The 13,502-nt window shown below is 52.0% G+C and overlaps 3 protein-coding genes across 3 annotated transcripts; 2 read left to right on the forward strand and 1 right to left on the reverse strand.

Moving 5' to 3' along the window:
- Positions 1 to 1,747: 1,747 nt before the first annotated feature.
- On the forward strand, positions 1,748 to 3,025 carry BCR38DRAFT_346155 (concanavalin A-like lectin/glucanase domain-containing protein; the record flags this gene model as incomplete). The annotated part of the gene is made up of 2 exons (XM_040856239.1): positions 1,748 to 2,804; positions 2,895 to 3,025. 2 exons carry the CDS (start codon positions 1,748 to 1,750, stop codon positions 3,023 to 3,025), a joined length of 1,188 nt encoding a protein of 395 aa, XP_040713892.1.
- A 6,714-nt stretch (positions 3,026 to 9,739) lies between these two features.
- On the reverse strand, positions 9,740 to 11,470 carry BCR38DRAFT_475503 (uncharacterized protein; the record flags this gene model as incomplete). Its single annotated transcript, XM_040863011.1, has 4 exons — positions 10,953 to 11,470; positions 10,071 to 10,814; positions 9,993 to 10,007; positions 9,740 to 9,834 (listed from the first exon to the last, which is right to left on the reverse strand). Exons 1-4 carry the CDS (start codon positions 11,323 to 11,325, stop codon positions 9,740 to 9,742), a joined length of 1,227 nt encoding a protein of 408 aa, XP_040713893.1. The 5' UTR covers positions 11,326 to 11,470.
- Positions 11,471 to 11,928: 458 nt separating this feature from the next.
- BCR38DRAFT_525127 (uncharacterized protein) lies at positions 11,929 to 13,222 on the forward strand (the record flags this gene model as incomplete). The annotated part of the gene is made up of 2 exons (XM_040865309.1): positions 11,929 to 12,435; positions 12,488 to 13,222. 2 exons carry the CDS (start codon positions 11,929 to 11,931, stop codon positions 13,220 to 13,222), a joined length of 1,242 nt encoding a protein of 413 aa, XP_040713894.1.
- Positions 13,223 to 13,502: the final 280 nt, after the last annotated feature.

Genomic DNA, 13,502 nt, shown 5'->3' on the forward strand with positions numbered 1-13,502 from the left:
TCAACTTTTGCGTTGGCGATCGCATAATCGCTCGAGCGGTTTTACCGTCGCGTCGTTACGCAAGGGTTTTAAAAGGTACGTTATAGATCTGACCAGCGCGACGTACACTTAATTTTGGATCAGATTGAAGCGCATGTAATGCTAGAATCATATCACTTTCATTCCAAGAACCAACCATAGTTATGTGGTGAAAAACCGCAGGTCAAAGTGGTAGCGTACGAAAATCTGCCGAAGTGTGCAATTGGACCGTGGACTACGTTATTTGGATGTCACACTTTTCTAGAGCTACTAAAGCTGAAACGTCGAGCTCAGGCTGTTCTTCGTTCAGCCCCTTCAGCCCAGGAAGCTAGCAACCATTGGATCAATGTCATTTATCCCAACCAGTAGGTTGCCACTCGGTTTATCACCCAACTGAAAACCCGAGGTATATTGATGGCATAGTAGGATAGATAGGTGGATCAGTGAAGAGTACTTATGAATATGTAGATTATTGTGCAACTCATGAGTAATAATGAACTGTAGGACAAATGGTCTTTTCATTTAATGCGATAATCTCTGAAGAGTCCTCTAAAACTTGGACAGTGGCCAGAAGGGCTCTATATAGGTAGAACTGAACGATACCTTCGCCACACAAGCTGGCGCCTTTTTGGTGTAATGGCCTTGAAGGTCCAACAAATACTTCAATTGTGCCGTACAAGAGCAGACAAGGCAGGCCTCTAAGGGAGACAACAGTATATCAGACTATCCCCTGTAATAAGCACGACCTCTGAATGTTGGTTGCTTTAGGTTACACGAACAGAAAACCGATGGTGCGCAGGGAGTCACAGAATCTCTGAGCACAATTGTTTCGTGGGTGAGATTTATTCTGTAGCAATACACGCCACCTTACTTAATCTTCAAGCAGGAGGTGCCAAGGTCTTCTACTCCCATGTCCTCATTTACTGATGCGACGTATCGCAATCACTACCATGTTACCTAACAGGCACCTGTTCCCAAAATATCCTCTAACCCGGACCACGATGTCACCTCACAAATGACGCCATGAGCAAGCAGGAACATGATATTTGCTCGCCGGCCTAAACCCAAACGCGGGCAACTGCCGTTGTTGAATCCAATATTGCATCGTGACACACATACGTAGAGTGCTGTCTCTCGATTTAGCCGGTCGCGTATGTTACTGTTCAATAATTCGCCAAGATCCATATCTCGGCTCGGCTCCCCGCTCCCAGACCCATGCTAGGGAAAGCTTAGCTATTATGTTTTTGATTGCAACTTGGCCCGATCTGGTAATGCAACGGGAGGTATAGCCGTTGCGAATCTGGAAGCGTGCCATCCGGCTGTGAAGGTCTGGAATCTTTCAGATGGAGTAACGTGTCCTTCGTCTCTACCGGGGAAGGAATAGAAAATAGTTAGGATCCCCGGGAATGTCAAAATGGGGCCGGGTTCTCGTCATTTCACCCGTTATTTCTAACCAGTGTTGTTGGTTGGTAATTTTGCTATTCTCCCTTAGAAGTGTCAGGATTAAAATTTCTGTTCCTGAGTAGGTAGACCCAACGGAGTGTGTAAGCGAATCTCGGTTAATTCACCACGGTCACAGGTCGTATGCCAGGGCGCCGATAGCCAACTCAACGGGAAAGTCGCACCTGGAATATTAAGAATAAACTCTATTACTGACCTTGAAATCGCAAAACAGCTGCAAAATTTACCTCTTTCCGTTCTTCTACGTTGCTAGCCAACATTTCCCAAGATGGTATCACCACATAGATTGAGGCTCTTCCTTTTGACAGTTCCATCTCTGGTCCTGGCCGCTCCAGCTGCTAATTTCGTTCCAACCACGGACTCGAACTGCAACTGTTTCCTCACCAACCTGACTTCCAGGAGCTACTTCAGCCATCACAAGTTCTTCGACTTCCGGGAGTTATCCCAATATGTCAGCGTGCCCGACCCCATAAATTCCCAAGAGGGCAACGCCAACGCGGACGTAACGAGCAGCTATTTCTCGTCTGTTAACTGGACCAGCGCGTGGGTCATCCAAAACTGGGATAACAGCGACAAGCTGGGCACCCCTGGAGTTGACGCCACGTTGCTCAAGGTCAACTCGCCCAACAATATCTATATAGAGAAAAATGCCGACTACGCCCGCGACAGGTCTTCAACGTACATGACCATGCGGACCGTGCGGCACGAAAACTTCCAGTCGGCAGCCGAATTCGAGTCCCTCTCGAAAAACTACCACTTCCTGTCTATGCGTATGAAAGCTCGCACACGAGGTGCTCCCGGGGCCATTACCTCCATGTTTACCTACCGCCCCTCTCCAGATGGCACACTTGCAAGCCTGCAGGAGTCAGATCTCGAGGTGCGAACCATGGATCCCCGGAACAAAATATCGTACACGAACCAACCGGCTTATAGCGAGGACGGAGAAACCAACCCCAAAGCGTCTGAAAACGCTACCGTGGGCCGTAGCTCCTGGGATGACTGGCAGTATCACCGCATGGACTGGACGCCTGGATCGAGCAGTTGGTACGTGGACGGAGTGCTCGTGGCGAGCAGCACGTTCCAGACGCCACGGGACCCCAGCACGGTTTTATTCAACGTGTGGAGTGACGGCGGGAGTTGGAGTGGGAATATGACGGTGGGCGCCGAGGCATATATGCAGGTGCAGTGGATTGAGATGTTGTATAATAAAACGGACTCTGATGTAGGGGGTGGACCCAACACGAACGCGGCGGGGAGTTGCAAGAGTGTGTGTAGTGTTGATTTGGGGAGGACGATTGGGACGCCTGTTTTGGTTTCAAACGGAGGTAGGTAGAGTCTTTTCGATCTTGAGATTTAGATGGATTGGGCGTTTTCCTTGTGCAGAGGAGATAAGCTGACAACCTGAACTTTTTCAGGACAAGGTGGCCAGGCGTGTGCGGCTGCGAAATATGGGCAGTGTGCTGGGAAGACTTGGAACGGGTGTATTGCATGCGCAGGGAGCGCGGAATGCAAATACCAGCACGATTACTATTCGCAGTGTCTGTGATACTGGAACGATAGGTTTTGAGGGCGCCGGCGTCATTTCTGTTTAAATATAGTTGCCGGTGAATGCACCTAAATTTCGACTGTTTATCCATGATAAGCCACTATATGATCTGTAGAATCCACTCCAATATTGACCGAGACTCCGTGTTTAAGTTGTACATGCGCCTTTCTATTGAATGTTATACTCCGAGGTCACTGGGTTTATAACGAAGTCTGGTTTACTACTGGAGTCGAGGCTGCGATGCAGAAAAATGCGCGGCAGGGGAAGATTGCCCCAATCGGCTGGCAAGGCAAATCTTTGTGGGGTTTCTCTATGGGAAGTATCTGTCTTAACCTGGCTGGACGAGGAGTTCAGTGTTGCTGAATTTCCCAACACAGCATCAACATATGGATCCTTGTTCAAAACCGAACACTGAACCCACAAATATCATCTAACAAGGATTTTAGCGCTCAAAATGTTCCTAGGTTGACGTTCCCTCTGGATAGTAATTACACAAGAACATAAGTTATATTACAACAGCAACTCCAGAGGTCATCTATCTTTTCTCAACAGTCCAAACGGCAGTCTATCCATTTTTTAGGTTTTGCCTTGACTTTTCAGAAATATTGCGAGGATTTTATGAAGTTCAGAGTCAGCGAAGCCGATTAGTCTCCAATTACATCACGCTGGGAACATTTCTCCATGCCCTCAAGCGGGACTCTACTTTGGCAGACTTGTACATCCAGGCAATCACGCTTGTATTCTCGGCTCTACGTTGGAGTATCTGAAGCTGAGTTGCTTGATGAATTCATACTGGCCTTGATATCCTCAGTATATGACTCTGAAGAGTGTTGCATGGTTATTAAGGGTTTTTTAGGTTACGAGATTGAGATAGGCGTTAGATAGTTCCTAGGGAGACTCGAGGAGATCTCATACTCATAGATTAGACTGGTATTGATATAGAAGTTCTGCATCTGTCTTGTAACCTGTGGACGTATGCCTACTCAACCTTTCACCCATGACTTCATGAATTGGTTGATCCTTACTTACATTGGAGTGGTCTAATAACAATAAGTAAGGGTGTGGATTGCTTAGACAACTGATGCAGGTGCATATGGGGTGTGAATTATTGTAGTAGGAAAGGTTGGCCAGGTCAGCTATTCTGGCCTGGCAGAGCTTTTTTATAGCTCTTATCTTATATTATCTAGACAGTTCCTAATATTCGGAATCATGGGAAGAGATTTCTGACTTTCATCGATAACTTCTTCGAACAGCGTCAAATCATCAAACCGATTGCGGCATTCGATTCCTAACGACCGTTTACGTCGGACAGTGACCTCGCATCGCACGCGAAGCGAGGACGCAAGCGATGGCGGCGCCGATGGTGATCGACGGGGGACGGACGGGACTCGAACAGAGTTTTCACCACCCCCACGCCAACGAAAGTGCCCACGCACCGAACGTGGAGCGCACCAGCAGAAAGAACGCAGAGAGGGAAGGGATCGGAAGAGAACTACAAAAGGTAGAACAAGAGATTGCCGACTTGGTCCCACGTGAGAAGATTGAGGTCATGGGGGGTTTGATGGAGCGTTGGCTGGGGTTGAAACTAGCCGGCAGGACGCTGGAGGAGGGGGGCGACAGACCCGCCACACATGCCGACGTACTGGCAGTGACTCTGGCCCTTGCCGAAATTCCTGCGGCGATCCAGACGATGGTTGAGAAGACCATGCAGGATACGGTGAAGAACGTGGCCTTGCCTACAACTCGATCCTGGGCCTCAATCGCCTCAGGATCGGCCCAGGGACGGGGACCCGGTGAAGCCCCAGTGTGGCAGCAGCGGGTTGTAGTGCCCCAGCGAAGGGAGAGAGAGGTAGTGATCCGGGGGACAGAGGACCCTAATATGAAGAACAGATCGGCGGCTGAGGTCGTAAAAGCGGTGAACAGTGCACGCGGCAGCACCGATGCAGTGGCGGCCCGCAGGCTGCGCAGTGGCGATACCGTAGTGACGTTTAAGCAGTCGGCCTCAGCGGCGACCACGGACAGCAGGTGGGTGCGTAGTGCCTTCGGCGATAAGGCACTTCTCAACCGCAGAGAAGTTGCAGTGATCGCGAAGGGGCTGCCTGCGAAACGGCTGCGAGAGGTCCACGACGAGAGCCAGCTACTTAAAGACCTGAAGCGGGACAATACAAAGCACCTCTCTAAGGCTAAAAGAAACCTCCCCCGGGCGCCGCAAGCACCGTATGCGGCCCTGATACTACACGTGGATAGCGTGGAGGCGGCGATGGAACTATGCTCCGAAGGGCTTATTTGGGAGGCCCAGATATTCGATTGCGAGCCGTACGACGGCAATCTTCGGGTTCGGCAGTGCTACCAGTGCTACGAATACGGCCATATCGCGAAACACTGCAAGAAGACGGCGCGTTGCGGCGTCTGCGCTGCAACGGCACACCCAGGGGGTGAAAAAGACTGCCCCGAGAAGGCACCTAGCGGCAAAAAACGTTGTGTGAACTGCAAAGGGAAGCACACGGCGTGGGACAGGGACTGCCCTACGGCAGAACAGCAGCGGCTACGCGTACGCGAGGCGTACGCTCACCGCCCCCGACAATTTGAGGTCCGCAGCTACTCGGACGGGTTATCTAGTGAGGGCAGGCTCACACCACCTAGCTCATTGACCAGCGACGGGTTTACAGTTGTACGACCCCGGGGCCGCCCCCTGGGCGGATCGCGAGTGGAGCAGGAGCGAACCGAACGGTCTGCGTCAGCAATGCGTAGCTTCCTCACTAAGGGACGTACGAACGAAGATATACCATCGACAGCTTAATGGTAGTCTCTATTCTCTACTGGAATATCGCAGATTCAAAGGCGAACGCAACGCTAGCGCTGGATAAGGGGGGTGACTATGATATAATAGCGGTTCAAGAGCCATGGATCAACCGGCGGACGAAGGCGATTTATTGCCCGAAGTCGTCCAGGTACGAAGTAGTGTACAGCAGCGGCAGAGCTGCGCTATACGTCCATAAACGATACGACGTGGCTACGTTGCGACCCCGTACCGGGATGGACTGGAGCAGTATTACGTTCGGGGCAGGCCCGGACGCCCTTACAATCTGGTCTATCTATTCACCAAACCAAACCGGGAGCCGCTGGGTCAGCCCGCTCCAAGACCTCCCTAATGGGGCGCCGGAGGGGACACAGGTCCTCGTAGGGGACTTCAATACACATCACCCGCTGTGGGACGTCCACGGACGGTCGTCACGGGGCAGCGACAACGTAGTGGAGTTTGCGCGACGCTGGCGATTAGAGCTCGTTACGCCGTTCGGGGAAATCACACGGCAAAGGCACAAACAACGAGACTCAACTATCGACCTAGCCTGGGTGACGAAAGGGGCTAGGATTGATTACGATGGGGACCCGGGCCTAGAGGGCTCAGACCACAGAGCGCAAGTGATTAGGGTAATATCCAACGGGGAAGCAGTCAAGGAGGGCCGCCGCAGTGTCGAAGGGTGGAACTGGGCGATGGCGGATAAGTGGCTCATCGTAGCCGAATCAAGCCAGAGATTTATGAATTATTTGCCGGTTGAGACGATAACGGAGTTGGACCAGGCTGTTGACTGGGTTATCCGGAACCTCCAAGAGATCGCCGACGTGGCGGTCCCGAGACGCACCGTTGGCCGAGGCGCTGGGGTCCCGTGGTGGTGCCCGCAGGTTAGCAAGGCTTGCGCTGAGACGAAGAGACGACGGCGGGACTACCTCCAGGCAAGGTCGCAGACCAACTGGGACGAATATACAAGAGCCGGCCAAAAACAACGGCTCGAAATCAGCGAAGCGCAGACGCGTAGCTGGCACGAGAAGCTCGAGGGGACGGCGAAGGATCACAAAAGCCTGTGGGCACTGCAGAGGTGGGCTAGGCTACGGAGCTGGGCCCCCCTGAGGCCCACGGCTTGCCAGATCTCCGGAGGGACGCCGGCGACACGCTTACAGCACGTACACATGATGAGAAGGCAAAATTACTAGCTGAGAGGTTCTTCCCAGACCCGTATATAGATCTATCGGACCTCGATCGCGGCCTATTACAGACGAGACCAGAGCTGAACGTCCCTAGGGAGGTGACCACAATGGATATCGAGTCTATCATCAAAGGAACGGCTGCTCGGAAGGCTCCCGGCGACGACCTGATCCCCACTGGCCTGCTAAAGGCCTGCGGTGAACCCCTATGGGAGATCCTAGCGGATCTGGCAACAGCTAGCTTTAGGCTGGGGTACTACCCGGAGCGCTTCCGCTCAGCGAGGGTGGTTATTATCCCTAAGCCTAATAAAACGACAGCTCAGAAGCAGACCCCTGGCGGCTGGCGCCCCATTGCCCTGCTTAGCACGGTAGGGAAGGTAATAGAGACGGCGATGAGCCAGCGTATCACCAAAGTAGCTGAGGCGGCCGGCCTACTACCAAACGGCCAAATGGGTAACCGCGCTGGGAGGTCCACCGAACTGGCAATACGTATAGTTGAGGACGTGGTCTATACGGCGTGGAGACGCGGGGGCATCGCCTCGCTGCTACAGCTAGACATCAAGGGGGCATTCGATACGGTCAATTACAGACGGCTGATTTCCATATTAGCCCGGAAAGGCTACCCGGAGTGGGTTCAGGAGTGGGTACGCAGCTTCGTGGAGGATAGAACGGTACGCCTCCGGTTCGATGGCAAGGAGTCAGAGCCAATCCCCCTACGAGCTGGCGTCCCCCAGGGGTCACCGCTATCCCCGATACTGTTTATATTATACATTTCAACGCTGTACGAGGAGCTAGCGGAGCAGCATCCACTACTTTTAGTAGTCGGGTTCGCGGACGACACGAACCTGCTAAGCGTCGGCACCGATCCAGACACGACCTGCCGCCGGTTGGAGAGCGCATGGGCTACGTGTCAGCGGTGGGCAGTGAGGCACGGGATGGAGTTCGCTCCTGACAAGAGTGAGCTAATGCACTTTACTAGGGCCCGAGAGCCCTTGCCGCAAAGTATTCGCCTTGGGGACGCCACAGTGTCGCCGGTAGTCTCAGCCAGGTTCCTAGGAGTCTGGTTCGACCGCAAACTGACGTGGCACGCCCATGTTGAGCGTGTTAAAACAAAAATGGCAACTCAAAAGCTAGCCCTGACAAAGCTAGTCAATATGTCGTGGGGCTGCGATCTTATACGGGCGAGGCTGTTATATACGGTGGTTATCCGTAGCGACGCCGGTTCGCCACCTGGAAGCAGAAGCAGCAATCCCGCCACTAGACCTCTATCTTAGTGCCCGGGCTGCTAAGTTTGAAGAACGGCTACGGCTTAGCGGGAAGAGAAATCTGCTTCGCAGCGCGAGCGCTAAAGCGTCACATATACTCCGGCAGGATAGGCCGGCGAAGAGGAAGCAGGCGTCGCAGCTACTCCGACCGGCAGGGTACACTATGGAGAAGGAGGCCCGGGGCTCCGAGTGGATGAGTGAGGAAAAGGAGGTCCCGGCTGCCCTCCTCGACCACTGGAGGAAGAGATGGCTCACCGGAGCAGAGCATCACGATCGCCAGCGACGCGCTATCGCTGAGGAACCGGAGGGCCCTTCGATGCAGATACCGAAAGGGGGCAAGTATTTCGGCCTGAACCGACTGGAGGCGTCTACGCTGTGCCAGATCAGGACGGAAAAAATAGGACTAGCAGCCTTCTTATTCAAGACAGGGGCTTTTGGCGTGTACTCGCCGCTATGCCGCTGTGGCGATGCCCCTGAGACGGCAGAGCACGTAATCCTCTTTTGCGGGCTGTTGGAAGGACCGAGGGAACGATTACGGGCCGCCATCGCACCACGGCCACTATACTCTCGCAGAGACCTCGCAACGGCAACAGGAGAACCAGTAGTTAGTGGGACTATTGTAAGATGGCTGCTAGGGACGGGTCGGACAGCTTCAAGGCCCAGATAGCATCGATCTTCTCAGGGGGGACTTTGTTGGTAGGTTGAGAACCAACGTAGTATGGTAGTGAACGCAACGCAGTCGCCAATAGGGCGAACCGACGACGCAGCGTATGTATTTAGTCCAGCCATTAGGGCACGGTTTGACATACGGGAGTACTAGTAGAGGTACCGGGGGCTTCGAGCCTACGGCGTATTTAATAATAATAATAATAATATATTATCTATCTTATCTATAGTGTTACGAACCGTTGGCCCTGAACCAACATTACAGGCCCGTCGGCAGGCCAGGTGGATACAGACGCTAGGATCACGGGACCCCGCATCGGAGGAAGGAAAGGACCAACAGGTCACGTGACCTACAGGGGTGGATATGTTGGATATGTTGGACAACCAACATATCCAAGTGGGGATCAGGCCAAGAATAGTATAGATTCCCTCCTAGGCACGGCCAAGGGAGCTCGTTTGTTTTGTCAATGGGCGGAGGAGACCAATTTCTTTCCTGAGATCTGCTCATCGCACTAAACAGGAATGTTAGATGAAGACAGTCCCCTGTAACATAGATTCGACTAGCATAGACCATGCCGGCACTGCGCCCGGCACGTCTCACGTGATGAGACGTTAAATTTCAATCAATCAATCAATCAATCAATCAACCAAGTGGGGATCAGTGAAGGAGAGATGGGTATATAAGGGACAGGACTCCCAGGCATTTCATAGATAGACAGTCTCTACTTCAGTCATCAATCTAAGCATCAATCTAACCCATTGGCGAGGCAAACTGCCTTGACGACTCTATTCCCAGTTGTCACGCCGCGCCAGGGGTTGCAATCCTTGCCACTACGCCACCGTACCAGATGTCTTCACCAAAAGAACCAATACCAAAGTCCCTGACTTTGGTATCTGCAACCACTTATCAATCTGTTCAGACCAGTGTGGGTCAATCACGTGACAACCGTCACACCAGTTACCCTACTTGAATACTTCAGTTACCCCAAAGCACTATACTCCATACGTTAGACCCCGATATTATTGCTAAAGGACTCCGCAGCAGGACTTACTTACTAGCACAAACCCTTACAGACTCTTTAGTGGTTTACGCAGCTAGACTATTAGAGGTTTCGTTACATATCACCGACCTAGCGCAGCGAACGACAGCTTCCTAGTACCAATCCCTCCCAGACCGCAATCTCTGGCCGCCTTAGCTAGCATAATTAATGTGAACAGATGTAGAGCCGCATTTTGACCTTCTTCACCATCAGTTCGAATAGAATGAATGAGGACGTGGGTCGGGTCCATCGAACGGACGTCCGGCTCGAAACTCGACGCCGTCCCTTGTGATTCGGGGACGATAGAGGACGTTGACAACGATGCCGGGGTTGGCGACGTGGAAGTACGAGGCCGAGGATCCGGACATGGAGTGTCATCTAGCCCGGGCGCTGATTGCTGGGAGCTTGAAGGCTGCTCTGGGGTCGCATATCTCCGTCGCCGAGAGGATGACGGTTGGTCTTCTCGAGGCAATGCATACTCATCCACCACGACCTGCGCGAGCGGAATGCCTTCGTCACCTTCATCGAAGTCAGGCCAATCATTACTTCGCCGCACCAGCGGTGACGAATAGTCGGCCTCGCTAGAGATGATATCGGATGGTAGTAGAAGTGCTGTCCCACTTGAGCGTGTCCTGGGTGGTTGTTCCCGTGCGTCATCACTCCTAATCAACTGCAAGAGAACGAGTTCATCGTTGGTGAGGACAAAACCAAGGGGTGTATCATGATCAATGCAGTATTGGACAACCTGGGCCACATACGCCTCGGGACATGCATGCGTACCGGGCAGATTCTCTTCGCCACTTGCGGCACCCGGGCGGTTTAGCTTCGTGTCTCCTATGGCGATGTAGCAGTATTGTAAACTGGCGAGGGGCGGGAAAGGATGACCGACGGCGCATTAGATGACGACCCAGTCTGGGGCAACAGTGTTTTTCTCCTGCTCTCCTTCCGCCCTGCTCTTTTCGGTGCCCCAACTAGCTGAATACTTCGGCGTCCCAATAATGGGCAAGTGCGAGATTGGGCGGCAGACGGCGTCGAGGGCGGTGTTAACACGGGCAAGCAGGGTAGCGTCGTAGAGGTCTTGCACAAGCCTCTCCGTGGAAGCATAGCGCTTCCAGTCGACAATATTGGGATGGAAGGGTCGTCGGTCAAGGGTCAGGTCAGCATATTTTTGCCAGACATGGTCTACGTCATCGGAGAATGAGGTCCATCGTCTTAGGCCGCGATGGCCAACGCGAAGGAAGTCGTATTTCTTATCAAATTTCGATGGTTTGAGATCTGGAGGATACCAGAACGATATCTCACCCGACGGTATCTGCAAAAGCTGACCAACTTTCGTGCTATTCATGGATTCAGGAAGACACGACTGTAGGGAGGAGGATGGCACTTGGGTTTCGACGGGGAAGAACGGAGTTAAATTTGATATGAGGAGCAGGCAGCAACATTTCAACTGAAAACGGATATGCCCAAATGAGTGCCTGTGATGACATGAGGTTGTTTGACACAGCGTAAATGCAGCTAATGCCGATCTAAAGTGTCTACTTGCATATATAATTGTAGGCAAGTGATCAGATTCTAAATAAGATGATGACAACGCATTAAGTCGCTGGATTGGTACACCCGTTACCGTGGGCTTCAGACGTTGATGTCGTCATTAAAGTTGCAGACGCGATCAATCATCACTTACAGTTACTTTTTTCCGCAGTCACGTCTTCCTGCCAAAACTCATTTCTCCACCCTAATGAGCTTTCGCATTATGGATAACAACCGATTACATTCGCGGCATTTCCAATTAGTTGGAGAGGCTAGCTTCAATACCAACATGGTTGGCGCCACAGTCAACAACAAAAAGAAGCGCTGATCCGGGACGCCGCTCATCAAGCATGTTCTGAACGGCCAAGTCTCCAAGAAGCAATCCGCTGGAAAGAACACATCGATAAATACGCGAACGATGACAGCAGTTCAAGAAGAGGTGCCCGAAAATCAAGGCAATACGCGTAGAAACGCAGACGCTGGCCAATATCGATTTGAGAACAAGGAATCGCTCGAACACGCCGTCAATATCCTCATCCGACTAGGACACATTCCGAACCTGACCAGCCTCGTACCCAAGCTGGCCGGCCGGGATGACACGCGCCTGGAGATTCAAATCCCCTTCCCTACATGCGGCCTCTGGACCGTAGTAGAAGGCCTCGACCCTGATGCCGGCCAGGCCTCGTTACGGGTTGAACATGTCCGCCAGCTCCGCGATGCTCTCCTTCATGACGTTGCCATTCTATGCGACTCCCAGATTGCCTGCCATGTTGATACCTCCAACCTGCAGTTTGCTTGGAAGCGAAAAGGGAAAAGACGAGTACCTGTCCCTCTTCTTCATCTCAACCATTTCTGCCGTCAGCAGCATAGCGTCGACAAGGATGTCTTGATACAGAGTATCCGCTCCCAGTTCACGGTGCTAAAGGTTCGTCGGCTATCTATGCGCAAAGATAACAAGAACTAACCCCTACTTCCAGCTCCTAGCTCACATGGCACCCTCCTTCTCTGGCCGCTCACCTCAAATTCAGGACTATCATGATACTGGTCCTCTACCTGACCTCAACCTTGACCCTGATCATGTGGTCAAGATCCTTCGAGCTGGCGTTTTACCCATGAAACTTGAGAATCTCATTATCCGTGTCAACAGATTTTCTGCCGAACTTGCTCGATACGCAGCTGAAGAGGCTCGGAAATACTTGTACATATTACCAAAGCGAGATGGCCCTCCGGATCAACCTTTACAGAGTATCGTCATTGACTATGCTCGTACTATCGAACACGTGCTCAATCTAATTGAGGTTGCTCATTCATCTCCCACCAGTGAGGGCCATCGAGCCCTCGCCACTGACGAGTCTACACTTAGGGTCATATATACCGCACTTCTGGTCCAGGCATACTCCAACACCATACCCCACAACTATTCCAAGGACCTCCTTCAACTAAGGTTTCAACACGAACATGAACATGCTGATGGCGACGGAGCGCTAAATACAATAAGAGTTGATGATGACAGGGAAGAAGAGGCCGCGGCTGCAGCGTATTCGAGTTATGAGGCGTTTTGCTCTATGGTCGAGGCAAGGAGCAAAGCGGCCGAAGGCGTACAGAAGCTTTATGCTCAAGGAGGGAGGTTAGACGAAAAATGCAGGTGGTTACTTATTCAGGACAAGGTCGATGAACTGCTTGACCGGCATCATCGCAGATGCGTCTACTAGTCACCAAAAGAGGCCCTACCTGGTAGTTTGGTCTGAAAGAATCCCACGTAGAATTCTTTGAATTTTGATCTAGATCTTGTACAGCACAGCTTTGATGATCATATTGCAATGGCAATTCCAATACCACAAAGCTAGTAATCGCAGCCATTCCGGGCCTTATGACGGACTTAAATGAAGCTGTATTGTACGTCTGTCCCAAAAACGTCTTGATACGTATCTTACGCGTATGTCATATGTATTCCCAGATGATGTGGTGATACCTGCCAACGAGCTTTTATGT

The sequence above is a fragment of the Pseudomassariella vexata genome (assembly GCF_002105095.1).
Source record: "Pseudomassariella vexata strain CBS 129021 chromosome Unknown BCR38scaffold_9, whole genome shotgun sequence".
Lineage (NCBI taxonomy): Eukaryota > Fungi > Ascomycota > Sordariomycetes > Amphisphaeriales > Pseudomassariaceae > Pseudomassariella > Pseudomassariella vexata.